Source organism: Cervus canadensis, chromosome 24, assembly GCF_019320065.1.
Source record: "Cervus canadensis isolate Bull #8, Minnesota chromosome 24, ASM1932006v1, whole genome shotgun sequence".
Taxonomy (NCBI): domain Eukaryota; kingdom Metazoa; phylum Chordata; class Mammalia; order Artiodactyla; family Cervidae; genus Cervus; species Cervus canadensis.
The window spans coordinates 10,856,245-10,877,934 of record NC_057409.1 but is presented as its reverse complement, the minus strand read 5'-3'; the positions used below and the strand labels follow the sequence as shown (position 1 = coordinate 10,877,934).

The 21,690-nt window shown below is 42.0% G+C and overlaps 1 protein-coding gene and 2 non-coding genes across 8 annotated transcripts in view; all 3 read right to left on the bottom strand.

The window, feature by feature from the left end:
* Window positions 1–462: 462 nt before the first annotated feature.
* On the bottom strand, window positions 463–666 carry LOC122426904. Its single transcript, XR_006265264.1, has one exon. It is a non-coding gene; the product is annotated as a small nucleolar RNA SNORA73 family (small nucleolar RNA).
* Window positions 667–1,385: 719 nt separating this feature from the next.
* On the bottom strand, window positions 1,386–1,589 carry LOC122426905. The gene has a single exon (XR_006265265.1). It is a non-coding gene; the product is annotated as a small nucleolar RNA SNORA73 family (small nucleolar RNA).
* A 6,398-nt stretch (window positions 1,590–7,987) lies between these two features.
* PHACTR4 (phosphatase and actin regulator 4) overlaps window positions 7,988–21,690 on the bottom strand; it is a 99,729-nt gene continuing 86,026 nt past the window's right edge. For all 6 annotated transcript variants that reach the window (XM_043445216.1, XM_043445217.1, XM_043445219.1 and 3 more), the window contains 5 exons: window positions 15,619–15,674; window positions 15,109–15,170; window positions 13,659–13,796; window positions 12,986–13,062; window positions 7,988–10,242 (listed from right to left, as the gene is read on the bottom strand). In XM_043445216.1, the coding sequence (XP_043301151.1) occupies window positions 10,227–10,242; window positions 12,986–13,062; window positions 13,659–13,796; window positions 15,109–15,170; window positions 15,619–15,674 (349 nt within the window). In that variant the 3' untranslated portion in view covers window positions 7,988–10,226. The remainder of the gene's footprint in view (window positions 10,243–12,985; window positions 13,063–13,658; window positions 13,797–15,108; window positions 15,171–15,618; window positions 15,675–21,690) is intronic.

Sequence of the window (21,690 nt, the reverse complement as noted above, 5' to 3'; positions counted from 1 at the left end):
TACTCTCTAAGACCTGCCCACATGGTCTCTGGCATTTCTTGTAAATTTCAGTAAATGCCTGGGCAACAGAACACTAACTCTGCTGGGTTTTAAGGTACAGTTCCAGGGGTTAAATATTATACCTATACACTTCCAAATCTCCTAGGCTTATCTTCAATTAATGTATTACTCACTTTACTTGGTGTTTCAGAAGGTAAAGAATCTACCTGCAATGCAGTAGCATCTAGGTTCAATCCCTGGGTCAGGAAGATCCCCATGGAGAAAGGAATGGGTTCCACTCCAGTATTCTTGGCTGGAGAATTAAGTTTTATTTTACTAATCTCCCTGTTAAAGAAAGACTCCAAAGCTTTGCTAACTGAGAAATTGGTGAGGCTCCTCTTCTCTCCTGAAAATGACATAAAAAGAAAAAAGGATTAGATTCATTTGTACAGACTTAGTTCGCTTTAAAAACTTTTGTATACTGGATGTTTCCTGCATGGTTTGTCTCCTCAGTCATTGTCCACAGGACTCTGAGAAGCTGTAGGAATATGCAGGTGCAGACTCAAGGCCCAGCTTCATCTCCAACGTTGTGGAAAGGGACTGTACATCACGGGGCTGAGCCCTATGCTCCCCTACGCCACCTGGACAGAGCCCAGGGAGAGTGACCTCCTGGGGTATCCACGTTGGAATATCTGAACAGCATCAAAATATTAAACTGAAGTTAGCCTAGGCACTCGGCTAAAACAATGGGCTATACAGTACTGTAAGCTCCATGGAATCGGCTATATTGTAGCGCGGTGTAACAAGTCTACAACGCTTTTCACAGAAAGGTTGGAATGTAGCAGAATTACTGTACCACTACTGAAGACATTACATTTCCCTTCATCTCATGCACCACCTATACTTGAACCAAGTCAAACTCCACAAGATTATCAACTGCTTCTCACAAATTTCAAGTTCTTGTTAGCTGTTGACTATTTTAGGCTTTATCTATTAGTTACTTTCCTAAGTATGCTGGAACATATGCCCAATTTCACTTCTAATATCACAGACCCGAATCCTTAGTTCTCCCGGACTGAGCAGATACACCCATTACACAGCTCACGCACGAAACTTTGCTGACTTTGGTTAAATCATTTTGTCAAAATTATCCCATTTGCAATATAAAAATTTTCTCCATCATGAGATGTGAAAATCAATTTGGTGGAACCAAAAAAAAAAGCAAACACCGATAGGCCAAAAGCAATTCGTAGATCCACTCACCTCAAATCCAGCTGTATTTGGAATCCTAAACGAAATGCTGCAAAAGAGGGAAAAACTTAACCCAACTGCACAGCAAAACAGGATAAAACAATAAAAAAAAATTCACTTCGGAGCAAACCAGATCCGGATAGATTGCTCCAGAGAGCTGTTTCCTGCATGGTTTTTCTCCCCAGTCATTGTCCACAGGACTCTGAGAAGACGTAGGAATATGCAGGCGCAGACTCAAGGCCCGGCTTCATCTCCAACGTTGTGGAAAGGGACTGTACATCACCGGGCAGAGCCCTATGCTCCCGTACGCCACCTGGACAGAGCCCGGGGAGAGTGACCTCCCGGGTTATCCACGTTGGTCACAGTACTTTAAGTAGCAAATGCAAGCGGTTAAGGCGATTATACAGTTAAGGACCCAAAAGTCTATCATCCAAAATTAAACATTACCCCCAAAGAAAAACTAAGTGGCAGCTGAGCCGTTTCTAAATCAAAATGCCCTGTCTGCAACTCAACTTAAGACAGTAACACGCCAGGAGGCGGCATAATGGCGCATAAGGAAATGAGGGCGCTGCGCACTTAAGCTTTTCGGCGTGGAGGGCGGCAGTCCTGCTGGCCCTCGAGTTCCGTCGCCAGTACCGCTTAGCTACGGCCAAGACCGGCGGCGCGCGAGGGCTCTCCGACCCACGCCCGACCACCCCACCCCACCCCACCCCGTTTTTTGCGAGTAGCTGTAGTTGGCAGGAACGCCGAAGACTCGGAATCATTCTAAACAGTACGGTTCCTACAGAAAACGCATACTGGCCGATCCCATAGCAGATGAAGCACCCGCGAAGCGGTCAGTTGGTACCACTCACCTAGATACAAGGGCGTAGGACGAGAGTCTCTCCCGAAAAGACCCTAGAATCGCACGGAATCGGTATTTATAGCCCCTGGAGCCAGCGGAAGTCAAGAAAAATCAATTGCGCCTGCGCCGCGACATGCGCAGTTAGGGAATTAGAATTTCGCTAAGGGTTCTGGGAACCCACTGCAGGTTAACGCCCCTAACTAGTCTCAGCGGCATCTCGCGATACTAGAGTCTTCCCGTATACCTTGAAGGAGCGTGCTCCTGCTCCACTGGAGTGGTTTGCCATTTCCGTGCAGGTTACAGCCAATGCGTGTAGGACTGTAGGACACAAGGCTTCCCTGTCCATCACGAACTCCCGGAGCTTACTCACTGTTATGTCCATCGCGTCGATGATGCCATCTAACCATCTCATCCTCTATCGTCCCCTTCTCCTCCTGCCTTCAGTCTTTTCCAGCATCAGGGTTTTTTCCTAATGAGTCAGTTCTTCACATCAGGTGGCCAAAGTATTGGAACTTCATCTTCAGCTTCAGTCCTTCCAATGGATATTCAGGGTTGATTTCCTTTAGGATTGACGGGTTTGATCTCCTTGCAGTCCAAGGGACTCTCCAGAGTCTTCTCCACCACCACAGTTCAAAAAGCATCAATTCTTCAGCGGTCACATTTCTTTATGGCCCAACTCTCACATCTATACATGATTACTGGAAAAAGCATAGCTTTGACTGGAGGGGTCTTTGTCTGCAAAGTAATGTCTCTGCTTTTTAATTTGCTGTCTATGTTTGTCATAGCTTTTCTTACAAGGAGCAAGCATCTTTTAATTTCATGACTGCAGTCACCATCCGCAGTGATTTTGGAGTCCAAGAAAATAAAGTCTGTCACTGTTTCCATTGTTTACTCATCTGTTTACCATGAAGTGATGGGACTGGATGTCATGATCTTCGTTTTTTGAATGTCGAGTTTTAAGCCACCTTTTTCCACACTCCTCTTTCACTTTCATCAAGAGGCTATTAGTTCCTCTGCTTTCTGCCATAAGGGTGGTGTCATCTGCATATCTGAGGTTATTGATATTTCTCCTGGCAATCTTGGTTCCAGCTTGCGCTTCATCCAGCCTGGCATTTCTCATGGTGTACTCTGCATGTAAGTTAAAGAAGCAGGGTGACAATATGCATCCTTGACGTACTCCTTTCTCAATTTGGAACCAGTGCATTGTTCCCTGTCTGGTTTTAACTGTTGCTTCTTGACCTGCATACAGATTTCTCAGGAGGCAGGTAAGTGAGTGAAAATTGCTCAGCTGTGTCCGACTCTTTGTGATCCCATGGACTGTACAGTCCATGGAATTCTCCAGGCCAGAATACTGGAGTGGGTACCCTTTCCCTTCTCCAGGGGATCTTCCCAACCCAGGCATCAAACCCAGGCCTCTCACATTGCAGGCAGATTCTTTAGCAGCTGAGCTACCAGGGAAGCCCACTCTTGAAGAATTTTCCACAGTTTGTTGTGATCCACACAGTTAAAGGTTTAGTATAGTCAGCGAAGCAAAATTAGATGTTTTTTCTGGAATTCTCTAGCTTTTTCTATAATCCAGTGGATATTGGCTATTTGATTTCTGGTTCATCTGCCTTTTCTAAATACAGCTTGAACATCTGGAAGTTCTCAGTTCATGTACTGTTGAAGCTTAGCTTGGAAAATTTTGAGCAAAACAATGCCACTCTTCTCTGTTTTTAAAAATAGTTATTTTAATACAAATATATTATCAATGTAATGGATTATTATTTTGAAATGTATCATAAATATTTTTAAATTTTCTCAGTTTTTAGTACAGTAAATATCAATAGATATCACCTACAGATACAACAGTTCTTTGGGGTTTTGAGTAATGTTTTAAATTATGAAGGACTTTCCTGGTGGCTCAGACAGTAAAGCGTCTGCCTACAATGCGGGAGACCTGGGTTCGATCCCTGGGTGGGGAAGATCCTCTGGAGAAGGAAATGGCAACCCACTCCAGTACTCTTGCCTGGAAAATCCCATGGATGGAAGAGCCTGGTAGGCTACAGTCCGTGGGGTCACAAAGAGTCAGACACGATTGAGTGACTTCACCTTAAATTATGAAGGAGTCATGAAACGAAAAGGTTTAGAGGAAGAAAGACAAATAATTCTGCTACTTTTCTGGTGATATGAGTATTCAGTTGCCTTTCAATCACTTGTTCAGTATTTCCATAGTGAATATGACAATTCGCTAAACGTTGTGCTAGACACTGGAAATTGATGAACTACTTTTTCTGTCCTTGAGAACTCACAGCGAAGGAAATAGACATGACAGCAAATTATCCTACTACTTGATAAGTGATGTATGGCATAAATACGGTATTCTGAGGATAGAGCAATTGAAAAATTGGCTAAAGGCTGAGAGGGTTTTCCTGGGGAGTTAAAATTTGAGCTAAAACTTGAAGGACTAGTAGAAGAAAGTGTTAAGTCGCTCAGTCATGTTCAACTCTTTGAGACCCCATGGACTGTAGCCCGCCAGGCTCCTCAGTCCATGGAATTCTCCAGGCAAGAATACTGGAATGGGTTGCCATTCCCTTCTCTGGGGGATCTTCCCGACCCAGGGACTGAACCCAGGTCTCCTGCATTGCAGGCTCAGATTCTTTACCATCTGAGCCATTCTTTACCAGCTGAGGGCTTCCCTTGTGGTTCAGCTGCTCAAGAATCTGCCTGCAATGTGAGAGACCTGGGTCCGATCCCTGGGTTGGGAAGATCCTCTGAAGAAGGGAAAGGCTACCCACTCCAGTATTCTGGCCTGGAGAATTCCATGGATGGTATAGTCCATGGGGTTGCAAAGAGTCAGACATGACTGAGCGATTTTCACATCACTTCACTTCACTTACCAGCTGAGCCACAAGGGAAGCCCAAGAATACTGGAGTGGGTAGCCTATCCCTTCTCCAGCAGATCTTCCCTTCCCAAGAATCGAACTGGGGTCTCCTGCATTGTAGGCAGATTCTTAGTAGAAGAATAGCAGAAGGTTGTAGAAGAATAGTAGAAGGGTGAAGTGCAAATGACAACAGCATTCCCGGCTGGGGAACTGGCGGGTCTGTGGTCTCCCAGGAAGGGTAAGCGGTCAGCTTGATTAGGAACATCAAAGGGAGACTGCCTGGACTTCTCATGAGCATGAGAAGTAGTCAAGAGCTGAATACAAAATATCTTGTAGTCCAGGCAAAAGCTTAAATTTTATCCTATATGTATCTAAGGGGCAGTAAGGTTTTTCTTTTTTTTTTTTTAATTTACAAAAATTTTTTGACTGTGCTGGGTCTTCACTGTTGGGCTCAGGCTTTCTCTACTTGGGTGAGCAGGGGCTACTCCCTAGTTGTGGTGCACAGGTTCTAGGGTGCTCAGGCTTCCGTAGTTGTGGCACACGGGCTGAGTTGTTCCAAGGTATGCAGAATCTTCCTGGACCAGGGATTGAACCCATATCCCTTGCACTGGCAGGCTGATTCTTAACCACTGGACCGTCAGGGAAGTCCTAGGGGCTAGTAAGTTTTGAAATAAAAGGATTGCTATGAGTGTCTTTGCCTTTTAGAAAGGTAACTCTAGTGGCAATATTGGAGGATGGATTGGAGGTTATAAAGTCCTGTTAAATTATGCTGGCTTCCAACTTGAGTGGTAAATAAGGCACAAGGAGATAAAGGAACTAAGACTTTTCTGGGGTAGAGAATTCTGAACCTGCAAGGGAAGAGAGGAACTTGCAAATATAGCAATACTAAAGTTTCAGATTTGGAATGCTGAACATAGTAATATCAAAGTTTCACATTTGGGATGCCAAACATATTACAATCTCCAATTCTGATAATTGATAAAGTAGGTGGTAGAGGTAGTAAGGTCCACAAATGAGGTGCGTATTTTTGTTGTTGTTGTTAACCTCATTTTTTATTGAGTTGTGAACTGCTGCAAACACTTCTAGAGACAACACATGACCTCAAGAAGGTAATGGCAGTTTGAGGTCTCTTTGGAGGGCTAGTAGAAGGAAGATATGGGAGCAGGTGGAGCCCAATGACTCAAGCAGTTCTGACTCATGGTTTCTCTTAACCCTAGGTAAAGGGTGGTATGCTAATCAAGACTAGCCTCTGAAGTGAGAAGTAGAAAGTGAGTCATAGGTGGGGCCACCTGGATTGAAACTGGGCTGCTTGCCAGAGTGGAATGCATGAGCTACAAAATGTCCTATTTTTGTGATGTCAGCCTAAGGCCTAATTATATCTGGTCCATATACAGTAAGTCTCTTTAGGGACAATTGGTCAGGATGCACTTGCTTTTTCTTGAATATATGTAAAGGATGATTACATAATTTGCTTTGACTTTGGGGAGGTAACTTTACCTCTAAAGTTCTTCACTGGTTAAATGAGTGTATTTTTACTTACCTCCCAAACTAGGTGGGATTAATAAAATCTAGAGCTATACAGTGTGGGGTTCACAGTTGGCTTTCAACTCTGAAGCTTATTCCTTTTCTACATTTCTGCTTTATTGACTATGCCAAAGCCTTTGACAGTGTGGATCACAATAAACTGTGGAAAATTCTGAAAGAGATGGGAATACCAGACCACCTGACCTGCCTCTTGAGAAATCTGTATGCAGGCCAGGAAGCAATAGTTAGAACTGGACAAGGAACAAGACTGGTTCCAAATAGGAAAAGGAGTACATCAAGGCTGTATATTGTCACCCTGCTTATTTAACTTACATGCAGAGTACATCATGAGAAATGCTGGGCTAGAAGAAGCACAAGCTAGAATCAAGACTGCTGGGAGAAATATCAATAACCTCAGGTAGGCAGATGACACCACCCTTATGGCAGAAAGTGAAGAACTAAAAAGCCTCTTGAAAAAAAAAAAAAAGCCTCTTGATGAAAGTGAAAGAGGAGAGTGAAAAAGTTGGCTTAAAGCTCAACATTCAGAAAACTAAGATCATGGCATCTGGTCCCATCACTTCATGACAAATAGATAGGGAAACAGTGGCTGACTTTTGTTTTTCTGGGCTCCAAAATCACTGCAGATGGTGATTGCAGCCATGAAATTAAAAGACGCTTACTCTTTGGAGGAAAGTTATGACCAACCTAGATAGCATATTAAAAAGCAGAGACATTGCTTTGCCAACAAAGGTCCATCTAGTCAAGGCTATGGTTTTTCCAGTGGTCATGTATGGATGTGAGAGTTGGACTATAAAGAAAGCTGAGCGCCGAAGAATTGATGCTTTTGAACGGTGTTGGAGAAGACTCTTGAGAGTCCCTTGGACTGCAAGGAGATCCAACCAGTCCATCCTAAAGGAGATCAGTCCTGGGTGTTCATTGGAATGACTGATGTTGAAGCTGAAACTCCAATACTTTGGCCACCTGATGAGAAGAGCTGACTCACTGGAAAAGATCCTGATGCTGGGAAAGACTGAGGGCAGAAGGGGACGACAGAGGATGAGATGGTTGGATGGCATCACCAACTCGATGGATATGGCTTTGGGTGGACTCCGGGAGTTGGTGATGGCCACGGAGGCCTGGCATGCTGCGGTTCATGGGGTTGCAGAGTCGGACACAACTGAGCAACTGAACTGAACTGAACAATTTATACAGACAGACACAAACATTACTGACCTTCATCTCTGGCTACGTTTAATGTTCTTACTATAACTTTTCTCCCTCATTTACTTCTCATTTAGGATGTTTAGCAGTATTTTAGGGACTTCCCCTCCCCCCCTTTTCAGCTGTGCTGTGGAGCATGCAGGATCTTAGTTCCTTGAGCAGGATCAAACCTGTGCCCCTGCATTGGGAGCATGGACGTCTATACCATTAGACTGCCAGGGAAGTCTCTGAGGAATCATTTTTAACCTACCTTAAAACTTCTGGAATGAGGTAGAATATAAAAAGGAAATACTTCATACCAAAATAATATAATTTGTCCTTTTTAATTCTAAAATACATTAATAATTAATATTGATAGGAAGACTAATATACAATGCAATTATTTATTTTACAAGGAGATTCTGTACATCAGGGAAGCATTTTGAAGTACAATACAACAGATTTCTGTTTCTTCTTTACATCATGATTGTGAATTATTACTTACATGGAAGGAGAACACAAAATCCACTTTTTATATATATATATATATATATATTTATATAAACACCTGAAAGGACTTGACTCCCAAAGTATCTTGTTTCCATAGAACATGAGTGAGATGAAAGATGAATTAGATTCCTTGGTGGCACATAGGAAGCGAACAAGTAGCTCAGGAAATCAAATCCTGTTTCAAGCTTGGCACATTAAGGGAAAGGAAGGGAGCGAATGGGATGTGAAAAATGTCATCTGAAGCCACAGAGGATGCTGGCAAAAGCCAAGTAGTCTCCAAACCAACAAGATAGAAAGGTTAGAAGAAGTTAACACTTAATGTGTGTTCCAACAACTTTGTAGAATCATCTCTTTATCTTCCTCAGTCATCCCGAACGTCAGTGAGCTTGCAGGGGATGTAAGCCCAGTGTATCTCCATAGCCATAAAGCACTTAACAGTTACTGAAAAATCCAAACACCTCCCTATTCCCCATATGGAGAGAACATACTACCTTTTAAGGTCACTTTAGCTTTGTTTTGACCTGATATTCTGATTTTCAGCAAACCTTACATGACGCAAAAGGAGGAACAGAGAAAAATCTACTGGAAGAGCACATACAGGACAAGGACTGGCAGAAGAAGTCAGAAGAAATCTATAAAATAGCCACAATTTTCTGAACATTCAGGGGAAAAAGCCACATTCATCAGTTTAATAGAAACTTTTTTCCCCTTCCACTTAGAGTGGATAGGAATTAGAGGGACACAGTAAGGCATATGGTTTTCAACAAAAATTCAAAGAAAGCAACTGAATCGTCTGTTTCAGGAAATCATATTAATATATATTACACATATAAAAGGGTGTGTGGGCTGAGCCAATGCCCAGGCACCAACTGCACTGGCTGCAGCTTGGAAGAGGAGGGCTGAGTGAGGTGGAAGCTGCCAGACAGGGCGAGCAGGAGGGTCAGTGTTGGGAGGTAAGAGGAAGAGGGCAGCAGGCGAGGGTGGACAGGACTGAGGAACAGACAGGAGCGGTGGGTCATGATCTCACCCCTCCCAACTGCTTCTCCAAGGACCTTTTTCTGTCTAGTCCCCACACCCCCAGGACCTTGCTGTGATTCTGGCTGGAATTGTGGGGGCTGACAGCACACGAGTGCTCCCGCAGAGTTGCAACTCTGCTTTAGGGGAGAGAATGCATCTGTTGGTTAGAATGATTTAGAGTTATCATCTGGTACAACAAAAATACAACAATCTGAACAACTCGAGCCATGAGTCAGTTTTCTGCCAAGTTGGCCTTAACGTAAAGGCCCTTTTTTGGTTTTGTTTTTATACATAGAAAACATATATGCTGTCTCATTTTTCCAACTTGGAATCTAGTTGCAGCTCAAGACTGTTTAACAGATAGGAAAAATGTTAAGCTCCCATCATTTCTTCAAGATTTTTTAAAAACATACAAATCAGAATGACTTGTGCCGAAAGAAGAAAATGTCAGGTCCCGAGCTTCTCCCGGGCTGGGTTGCCTGAAGAGGACTGTATTGCCGTGTTACAAAAGTACAGTGCAGTGCTTTCGGCTGACGTGCTTCTCCCTGGAGACGGCCCCTTTTCCCGGAAGCTTGGGGGCCTCCAGCAGGTTTCCCCCATCACCAACGGGATGTGATGGCTAGAATTTAGCATCTATACAAGTGGGTCTCAAACAGGACAGGGCTGGTAAGGCCAATGGTGCAAACTGTGCCTTTAGCACAGGCAGTCATCGTGGGTGAGGTTCAACCAATAAAACTTGGAACCTGCAAGTGACCCAGAACATTGAGGCTGTTGAGGGAAGACCCCTCAGGTATGCTGCAATATTACAAGGTTCAAAAGCACTGACAAAATGTTCAGTTTTGCCCAAGGCAGCACATGAGAACCCATTCCAGTGAAAAGCTACATTCATCGAAGTGCTGTTCACCCCAGAACTGTAGCCTAGAGGACTCAATTCTGGCTGTGCTGGGAAGTGCTGAAGTCCCCTCCGTGTCTCTCTGCACACTGAAGCAGCCCTGTGTTGGGGGGGGGTTGTTTAGATTCTCTCTCAAACTTCAGCATCACGGACGGTGGTAGCTAAAACAAATGATCAGAAAGAGCCAAGTTACCAGATGTTGTTGACTGCTTTGCTATGACAGTTGACTCTTGAACAACAGGGTCCAACAACTGCACAAGTCCAATTTTATGTAGATTTTTTTCAGTAGTAAATACCACAGAACTATATGATCGAATAGGATGTATAGGAAATGGAACAATGGATACAGAGGAGCCACATATAGGGAGGACAGTTATAAATCATATGTGGATTTTCAACTGAACTGCTTAGAGGGTTGTGGGCACCCCAACTTTTGCATTCTTCACAGGTCAACTGTATTATCTTAAAAGTAATGAAATGTTATGTTCTAATAATAATAATTAAAAAAAACTGCCTCTTCTCCACTCTAACCCTACTGACATTTCTGTAGCATCTGATACTCCTGACCATCTTCTTTTCTTCTTGAAACTTCTTTTGACTTCTGTAACACTATGTTTGCCCTAGATTTCCTTCTTTTTCAATTGCTTTTCCTCAATCTGCTTTCCTGATTCATTTTATTTTGTCCATCATTTAAATATAAAGCACTTTTCTCCTTAAGAACCACTATCTTTTCTCGTAGACTTGAATCTTTATATCTTCTTTTTCTCCCTGGACTCTAGGCTGAATAGCCAACTGTTTTCTAGGCAACTCCCTTCAACGTGTCATAGGCTCAACATATATAACTGACTTTCTAGTTGTTCACTGTCTGTCTTCTTCTTTGAGAATAAAAGCTCCTTAAGGACAGGGACTTTACCTTATTCTCTGCTATATCCCAAGCACCTAGCACTGTATCTATCATGTAGTGGGTGCTGAATAAATATTTACTGAATAAATGTCCTAAACTTCACTGAACTCCTTATAGACTAATCAGTCCTCAAAAATCACGTTAGAAATTGAAGAGTCATTTCAATTACTTCCTTTAATTTGTCCCTGGAATCAAGAGATTACCAAATCTGGTTGATTCTATGCATGAAATGTCTTTCAAATTTATCTTCCCTGGTTTGCACTAGTAGCATGCTCACTCTATTTCAGTTGCTTCCTAACTGGTCTCCTTGCTGCTGGTCTCTTCATTCTTCCAAATCCCCTTCCAAACTTCCACCAGGGTTTGTTCCCAAATACACGAACTCCAGAGATTCTAACATCTTCACATCAGAGTGAAAGCTCTCCAGGACCTGACCATAACCCATCTTGCTAGTCTCACTTTACCATGCTGCTCCTGTCCGTCCTCTGCTCCAGCTCCATGTTCTGTTACAAAGAGCACAGTTTCCTGCCTCTCAAAGTCCCACGAAAAGTTGGCACGTTTGCTTACAATCTTCCTTCCTTTCTTCTTCTTCTTTTTTTTTTCCTTTCTTCTTTTTAATAAAACATTTATGGTGGTTATGGTGGGGCTAGGACTTCACTGCTGTGCATGGGCTTTCTCTAGTTGTGGCGAGCCGGGGGCTTCTCACTGCGGTGGCTTCTATTATTGCAGAACACAGGCTCTAGAGCTTGGGCTTAGTGGCTGCGGCCCCAGGCTTGGTTGCCCTGGTGGCACAAAGAATCTTCCCAGACCGGGGATCAAACCTGTATCCCCTACATTGGCAGGTGGATCCTTAACAACTGGACCGCCAGGGAAGCCCCCTTCCTTCCTTCTTAGGCAAATGAATTCTTTTACATAATGTAACATGTAGCCTAAACGTCACCTTCTTTATGACTTTCTTGTACTGTTGCTCACTATGGTACTTTACTACTACTACTAATAAAAATAGCTAATACTGACACAGGCAGGAAATGGTGGAGTTGGGACATGAAACCCAACAGACTCAGCCCTCAGTATGACTGAGGCATTTATCATATTGACTGTACACAGTGGTACACAGATCACTTCCCAGCTTAGACTATAATCTCCTTACTGACAAGTATGGCTTGTTATTTGAGGTCATGCCCAGAATGACATAACTGTTGTTCAAAGAAACTGCCTTCTCTAATTCTGTCATAGTTCAGTACAAAAAAATTCTGTAGTTAAAATAACCATTTGTTCTGTATTTTGATTGAAAAATGTTTAATATTTTGTCTTCCAACTTTGCCTGTTCCTTCTTTTTATAGCAAACTGTAATTGTCATCATACCTTCTTTCATTGAGTCTCTTCTAATCATTGTTTTGAGAGTCACCTAGACACTTCTACTGATTCCATTTGTGGCTACCTGAGTCTTTATGTATGGGCTGGGGCCTTAATCACAACAGCAATTCCAAATCAAAATGCTTCTTGGCTGCTTCGTGGCTTTTTTCATGATGTTTATACAGTAAACTGGTAAGATCAACTGTGCTAGAAAGGGCTGAAACCAGAGCGGGCAGCTTCCTTTCCAGCTTAGCAACCATCCCGCATCTGTAACCTGGGACAGTCAGGTGCAGAAAAGAGAGCACCCAACTGCTTTTAGTCACTCATTCCTTTTCCCACATCCTGGTCATGCAAGTCAAGCATATTACTTAACCCTTTTGAGTCTATTTCCTCATTAGTAAAATGGGGATATGAACACACCTGGTATGTTTACTGCAAGTAATAAGATATAAAATACATAAAATGCCATACTCTGTAAGGCACGAACTATGCCTCTTAGTTCTCATCTCTTTCTCTTCATACAGTCTTTGTGCAATTAACACCAAGTGTTCTTTTAACTATGTCTTTAGAATCCTTTCAAGCTGAACAACTCTGCCTCATTTGCTTTTTGGTGGAGTTCTACTTAGCTTCCAGTATTTAGGTCTTACCGTGTAAAATGTTTACTCTCCTCATGAACTTCCATCTCTGAGCTTTTAAACTCATTTAACTCTTTCCTTATGGCAGCCTGTAGAGTAGAAACAAGAACATCTCAGATCTTCTGTCCTCTACAACAGCAGGAGTGTGCTCTGTCATCTGGCCTCCACTGTGCTGAACTCTGCCCAGGCAACCCCGAGGGAGGGAGGAGGTCCCGTGAACACAGAGATCTGCGTGCAGCTCTGAGCCTGACGCACGTCGCCTTCCTGACAACCTCTGTCTCATGATAAACCTGAGATCTCCAGTTAAATCAAAACCCTTGAAGAGCTCAAAAGAGAGACTGTAGCTTTTACAGTCTCCACCGCATGTAAAAATGCTTTCCCTGTTACAAAAGTGAAATATGGGTAATTACTAAAATATACCTCAAACTCCCTCCAATGAAACATAACTCCTGTTAAAAAATATGCTTTATTTCCTTGCAGCTTTTTGTACCCTGCAATACAGCAGGGATTTTCTTTTCTGTAAGTTTTGGTGAAGAAGTCCTTAGTATAAGTTTTAGTTTGTACCTCTTGGTATTTTGTATCTTAGACAGTTAACATTATACAAGAAGTAGAAATTTTATGGTTCCCCCTTCTAGTTGATGTCTTGTATCTTTCAAATAAAGAGAGACAGACAAATGACAGATACCTTGTCAGCAGGGGTCAGTTTGGTCCAAGGTTTGTCAGCTCGCCGGTCATAATCGTGAGCATCTGTTACTTCCACGTATTCATTAAACCTCAGAATCTTCCTAGCAAGTAGTTCAGCCACAGTTGGCCTTTGACTGAGCTGAAAGAAATGGAGGCTGTCAGTTCACTATGCCAGGCGTTAGGCATCAGTCATGCATTCAAACTGCCTCTAATCCGAGCTTCAACCTTTTACTGCACAACGGAATCACCTTGGGACCTTTAAACACTACCAATCCCTGGGTCCATCCTCAGAGATTCTGGGTATTAGGGTATCAGAATTTGTTTGTTTTTTTAAACTCCATGATGCACAGTCAAGATTGAGAACCAAGAATTGCTATTAAACCAGTATCACCAGTGCTTCTCAAACTTTAACAGGCACACAAACCATTTGGGGATGTGGTTAAAGTGTAGATTCTGACTAAGCAGATTTGGGGTGGGGCCTGAGATTCTGTAGCTCTTACAAATCCCAGGTGATGCCAATGCTGCTGGTCCGTGGATCACATGTTGGGTAGCAAAAGGGTCCAGGCTACAAATTCATATCTAATACACTAGAAGGTGAATACACTGATTATGAAAGCAATATCTATTAATGAGTGATATTAAGGGTGAATTTCCTTTCAACATGAGTAATGCACAAGATACCAGATTCTGTAACAAATTAAGATTTAAGGTTTAACAATCAGTTAACCTGCTCAATCTGAAGACTTTAAGTCCTGTGATAGGCTTTTAGCCACCCCCAATCTATCAAGGATAATTCCTCTTGTCCTGGGGAAGAGGAGAAGTAGGAAAAATCAGGAGGAGAATGTCGTGTTTTCTCGCTTTCCTGGGAATTCCTGTACATTTTAAAAAATATCTACAGAACTCAGACCAATTCTAAGAATCTACAGGAGGTAATTACCAACTAATAATAATAATGAGGGGCAAAAGAACAATGGCTTACTCCCAGAGTTTAAGGGCTAAAACAAGCCTGCGACAGAAATGATTCTACCCTAACTGATTTGGGACCAATGAGAAAATCTTACTTGGTTTTTCACACTTTTCAGGTGTAACTAAGGATCAATTCAGTTGTTTCTCTCATTAGAATATGACCGGTTTGCCTTGCAAAATCAAACACTACACACACTTCCTGTTACTGTTTCCATACTTCCGCAGGTTTTAGTTGATACCAAAATTCCAGGTCTACTAAAGAAAGGGTCAAAACTTGTGCAAATATTTACTGAACACCTTCCTGTGCCAAGCTTTCTTTAAGTAGTTAAAATGGAAAAAAAAAAGTTCTTATAATGCTGTATTGTTTTCTATATTTTCATCATGTGTTCTATTTTCACAGAAATCTATGGCAATTCAAGTCTTCCAGTCAAACAGGTCATTCACATACCAGATACAGACTGAGACTGAATATTTGCGGAGCATACCTTTCTGGTGAGCCGACGTTTAATCTCTCGTTTTTCTGCCTGACGATCAGCTTCATTTTTAGCTACATTTGATAGTCAGAAACAAGGAATATTACTTCAGAATGGCAATCGGCATATCTAACTTTTCAGTGATTACACACAGATAATTTTTACAGGCTCCAAGTCAGAATAAATACCAACTCTGGGGCTCAAGACAATTTTCTTGTCAACTGGTGTAGTCAAACATTGGGTTGGCCAAATGCCCAAGGTAGGTGCAGGATACTACGAGACTATTAAAATACAATTTTCTGGAGCATTCCAGTACACAGAACAATATCATAATGATTTTCTGTAAAGGACGCTTGGGGAACTATGTTCCTTCAGGGGGAAAAATTATGAATACTCCTTCCTTGGCTGGAATACTCTCTGCTCGGCCCTTGTTGAAAAATGCTTCTCTTTTCTGTTACGTATATTAAAGTCAGAAATACACAAAGAAAATCTACACAACTTCATTTCCATGTGTGGACTCACGTTGTAGTATGTTCCGTTGTTCTAGTTCTTCTGGTGTCGGTCTCTGACTCAGTCGTCTACAAAGGAGATAAATAAGAGTTTTGTCTATGTTAAATCACCCAATCCTGTTTATACAGATCTGTTTTTGGTCTTAGTTTATGTTAGCCCCTACACTAGAAAGAAATAAAAAGATTTTCAAAGTTTTGATATTTCATTTGCTTAACTGATTGTTTATGAAACATTTTTCACACTGAAAGTGTTAATACATATATTACAATGTAAAAAGGGACTGTGCCAGTAAACAGGAGACTAGCTTTGATGCCAACAAGTTCTGTCACCACAAAAAAGCTTAGTTGAACTCTGTAAAATGAACATTTGGGACTGCTTTTGTGACTCCCAAACAGATCTGCTCCTTCAGCATATGGGTTAACACAGATCCTCAAAGATATTAATAAAGATTCTGATTTTGAGGACTGAGATTTTATATGGGTATGTGTGTACATATACATATATAAATATTTGTAATGCTTCCCATATGACTCTGATTCCCCTCTTCTTACTTATTTATTTATTTAAACTTTTACTTTTTGGCCATGCCTTGTAGCACATGGGATTTTAGTTTCCCTAACCAGGGCTCAAACCTGTATCCCTTGCATTGGAAGCATGGAGTCTTAACCACTGGGTCACCAGGGAAGCCCCTCTCTTTTTTTACTTTGAAGCACTACTTTTTATATTTATTTATTTTTGCCTGTGCTGGGTCTTCATTGCTGCGAACAGGCTTTCTCTAGCTGCGGTGGGCAGGGGCTTCTCACTGCGGTGGTTTCTCTTGTTGTGGAGTATGGGCTCTAGGACGCAAAGGCTCAGTAGATGTGGCCCATGGGCTTAGTTGCCCTGAGGCATGTGAGACCTCAATTCTCTGACTGGGGTCTGAACCTGTGTACTCCAGGGAAGTCTTTCTTTTGATTTTAAACCAGTGGTTTAGGAACCACTGGAATTTGAAGTTGTCTCTTTTGGAGTTACATTCTGTAAAACCTATGATTTCAATTTTGGTCCTTTAGGAAATATTGATGAAGTTTCTTATCTCATTCCCAGATCTGAGATGTTATTCACCAATGAAAACTTGTCACTTCTAGAATCAGAAAGTTCTCCAATTGTTACTCCAATTCTTACTCTTAATTATACATGAGGATTATATATCCTCAACAGTATCTAATTATATGCTAGTAGCTCTTTAGTTAGGGCTTCCCTGGTTGCTCAGAGGTTAAAGCGTCTGCCTGTAATGTGGGAGACCGGGGTTCGATCCCTGGATTGGGAAGATCCCCTGGAGAAGGAAATGGCAACCCACTCCAGTATTCTTGCCTGGAGAATCCCATGGATGGAGGAGCCTGGTGGGCTACAGTCCATGGGATCACAAAGAGTCGGACATGACTGAGCGACTTTAACTAACTAACTCTTTAGTTGCATGGAAAATTCCCAGGCCCATTTTATATACAATTTACAATTATATGTATTTCAAAGTTTTTCTTGTCTCACTGAATAAGACCATCTTTTTTCAACATTCATTAAAAAACATAACACCACAGGTTTACTAAGGTATAAATGATATACAATAAATTGCATGATTTGATATTCTGACATATGTATGTACCTGTAAAATCATCACTACAATCATGGGAAGGAACACATCCATCATCCTTGGAATGATTTCCAGGGCTGCTGTAATAAGTTACCACAAACTGGATGGCTTATAACAAATATTTATTCTCTCACAGTTCTGGAGGCCAGAGTCCAGAATCCAGGTGTTGGTAAGGCTTGTTCCTTCTGAAGGTTCTGAGGGAAAATTTGTTCCCTGCCTCTCTCCTGGCTTCTGGTGGTTGCCAGCAGTCCTTGGTGTTCTTTGGCTTTTAGATGCGTCACGCTAGTTTCTGCCTTAGTCACCTGACATTCGCCCTCTGTGTGTCTGAGTCTCTGCGTCCCAGTTTCCCTCCCCTTATGAGGACACCAATCACTGGACTGGAGCCTCCCCTGACTGACCAAGCATGTTGTTGTTCCTTGTCACTCGCTAGGTCAGGCCCAGCTGTTTGCAGCCCCACGGACCGCAGCCCGCCAGGTTCTGCCGCATTTCACTTTCCTCCCGGAGTTTGCTCAAATTCATGTCCACTGAGTTGGTGATGCTATCTATCCATCTCATCCTCTGTCACCCCCTTTTCCGGTCTTCAATCTTTCCCAGCATCAGGGTCTTTTCCAGTGAGTTGGCTCTTTGCATCAGATGGCCAACGTACTGAAGCTTCAGCTTCAGCATCAGTCCTTCCAATGAATATTCAGGGTTGATTTCCTTTAGGATTGACCTGGTTTGATCTTGCAGCCCAAGAGACTCTCAAGAGTCTTCTCCGGCACTACAATTCAAAAGCATCCATTTTTCAGCGCTCAGCCTTCTTTATGGTTGCACTCTTATATAGGTACATGATTACTGGAAAAACCATAGCTTTGACTATATGGACCATTGTCGGCAAAGTGATGTCTCTGCTTTTTAATGTGCTGTCTAGGTTTGTCATAGCTTTCCTTCCAAAGAGCAACCATCTTTTAATTTCATGGATGCAGTCACCATCCACAGTGATTTTGGAGCCCAAGAAAATCTAGTATGACTTCATCTTAAATTGATTGTATCTACACAGACCCCCTATCCAAATAAGGTCACATTCATAGGCACCATCTTTCCAGGCGGTACAGTGGTAAAGAATTCACCTGCAATGCAGGAGTTGGGGGAGACACAGGTTTGATCTCTGGGTTGGGAAGATCCTCTAGAGGAGGTAATGGCAACCCACTCCAGTACTCTTGCTTGGAAAATCCCATGGACAGGGGAGCCTGGTGGGCTACAGTCCCTGCGGTTGCAAAGAGTCGGACACAAAAGAGCACGTATCATAGGTACCAGAGATCAGGATTCATTTTGGGAGGTACAACTCTATCTACTATGACCTTCATGACAAAGTCTCATTTCCTTTGTAATCACTACCTCCCTGCCTCCAGGCAAACACTCATCTGCTCCATTTACTCTCCACCCTCCTGCCCCCAGGCAAACAATGACTTGTTTTATGCATAGTTTCCATTTTCTAAAATTTTATATAAAACCATACAGCATGCACTCTTTTTGTCTAGTTTTTTTTTTCACTCAGGATAATTACTGAGATCCATATAAGCAGAGGCATTATTAGTAGTTCATTCCTATTTACTGCTCTATAGTATTCCATCCATTCCTTTCCATTTCACATTATGCTCAAAATCCTTCAAGCTAGGCTTCAGCAGTATGTGAACCTGGATTTAGAAAAGGCAGAAGAACCAGAGATCAAACTGCCAGCATTTGCTGGATCATAGAAAAAGCAAGGGAGTTCCAGAAAAACATCCACTTCTTCACAGGGGCTTCCCTGGTGGCTCAGACGGTAAAGACTTTGCCTCAAATGCTGGGAGACCCAGGTTCAATCACTGGGTTGGGAAGATCCCCTGGGAAAGAAAATGGCAACCCATTCCAGTATTCTTGCCTGGAGAATCCCATGGATAGAGGAGCCTGGTGGGCTACAGTCCACGGGGTCGCACAGAGTCGAACACGACTGAGTGACACTCACTTTTCTACTTCATTGACTAGGCTAAAGCCTTTGACTGTGTGGATCACAACAAACTGGGAAATTCTTAGAGATGGGAATACCAGACTACCTTACCTATCTCTTGAGAAACCAGTATGTGAGTTAAAAAGCAACAGAACCAGACATGGAACAACTGACTGGTTCAAAATTGGGAAAGGAGTACGTTAAGGCTGTATATTATTATCACCCTGCTTATATAACTTACATGCAGAATACATCATGTGAAATGCCAGACTTGATGAATCATAAGCTGGAATCAATACTGCTGGGAGAAATACCAACAACTTCAGATATGCAGATGATACAATTCTAATGGCAGAAGGTGAAGAGGCACTAAACAGTCTCTTGATAAGGGTGAAAGAGGAGAGTGAAAAAGCTGGTTTAAAACTCAACATTCAAAAAACTAAGATCAAGGCATCCAGTCCCATCACTTCACACCAAATAGAAGGGGAAAAAGTGGAAGCAGTGACAGATTTTATTTTCTTAGGCTCCAAAATCACTGTGGATGGTGACTGCAGCCATGCAATTAAAAGATGCTTGCTCCTTGGAAGGAAATCTATGAGAAACCTAGAGACTGTATTAAAAAGCAGAGACATTACATTGCTGACTAAGATCCCTCTAGTCAAAGCTATGGTTTTTCCAGTAATCATGTATGGGTGTGAGAGCTGGACCATAAAGAAGGCTGAGCACTGAAGAATTGATGCTTTTGAATTGTGGTGCTGTAGAAGACATTTTTTTTTTTTTTAAGTATTTTTATTTATTTGGCTGCACTTGGTCTTAATTGTGGCATGTGGGATCTAGTTCCCTGACCAGGGATCAAACCCAGGCCCCCTGCTCTGGGAGCATAAAGTTTTAGTGACTGGAACACCAGGGAGGTCCCTGGAGCAGACTCTTGAGAGTCCCTTGGGCTGCAAGGAGATCAGTCTAGTCCATCCTAAAGGAAATCAACCCTGAATATTCACTGGAAGGAGTAATGCTAAAGCTGAAGCTCCAATACTTTGGCCACCTGATAGGAAGAGCTGACTCACTGAAAAAGACCCTGATGCTGGGAAAGAGTGAGGGCAGGAGGAGCAGGGGGTGACAGAGGATGGGATGGTTGGAGAGCATCACTGACTCAATGGATGTGAGTTTGAGCAAAGTCCAGGAGATAGTGGAGGACAGGGAAGCCTGGTGTGCTGCAGTCCATGGGGTTGCAAAGAGTCGGACAGGACTGAGTGACCAAACAACAACAAATGATTAATGATGTTGAGCTTCTTTCCATATGCTTACTTGTCATCTGTGTATCTTTTTTCATGATGTGTCTTTTAAAGTCTTCTGCTTCTTCCACCTTTATTTCTATGTTTCTAAATTTTTTTTTAAAAATTATTTTTTAAATTTCTTTTTGGCTAAGCTGGGTCTTTGTTGCTGCATGTGGGCTTTCTCTAGTTGTGGTGAGTGGGGACTACTCTCTAGTTGTGGTGTGCAGACTTCTCATTGCTGTGGCTTCTCTTGTTGTGGAGCACGGGCTCCAGGGTTTGTGGGCTCTGTAGTTGTATCGCACTGGCTTAGCTGCCCTGAAGCATGTGGAAAAAGTATCTTTCACAGAAAAAATTTTGACGAAGTGCAATTTATCAATGTTTTTCTCTTAAGAATCATGCTTTGAGATCATATCTAAAAAAATTTTGTCTGACCCATATTCTTCTAGAAATTCTACAGTTTCAGCTCTCATATTCAAGTCTAAAATAAAACTTAATTTTTAAATGATACATAGCATGAATTGAAGTTACTTTTGTACCAGGTCCATCTGTTGAAAAGATCTTCCTTTCTCAGCGAAACTATCCTTGTATCTTTGTCATAAATGAGTTGTACATATATGAGTGAGTCTCTTCCTGCTCTCTTTCTTCTGTTCCATTGATTTCTTTGTTCATCCTCCTTTATGTCAATTTCATAGTGTTTAGGTAACTTTAGCTTTATAGTATGTCTTAAAATAAAGACAGTGTTAGTCCTCCAATCCTGTTCTTTTGCATAGTTGCTTTATATTTCTGACAACTGTAGAATCAGTTTGTCAGTTAAAGTCCACTAAGGGGCATTTTGATTGGAACTGCATTAAATCTGATGTCTTGATAATACTGAGACTTTTGATCCATGGAAATGCTATTTCTCTCCATATATTTAGGTTTTCTTTACTTTCTTTACCATTATTTTGTATTTTACAATGCACAGGTCTTACATAATCTTTCGTCAGGTTTATCCACAATATTTAAAGATTTTTTTATGGTATTGTAAATTGTTATTATAAATGTTAATCTCTCCTATTTCTGTATTTCAATTTCAGACTACTCACGGCCAATGTTCAACAAGCTCTTCTAAGACTCTTATGACCTGGGAAAAAACACTCAACGATGAGCAACTGTCTATGTAATAAAGCAAAAAGGGATCTATTATCAAGGATTGCCATTTTTGGATAAAATGTACA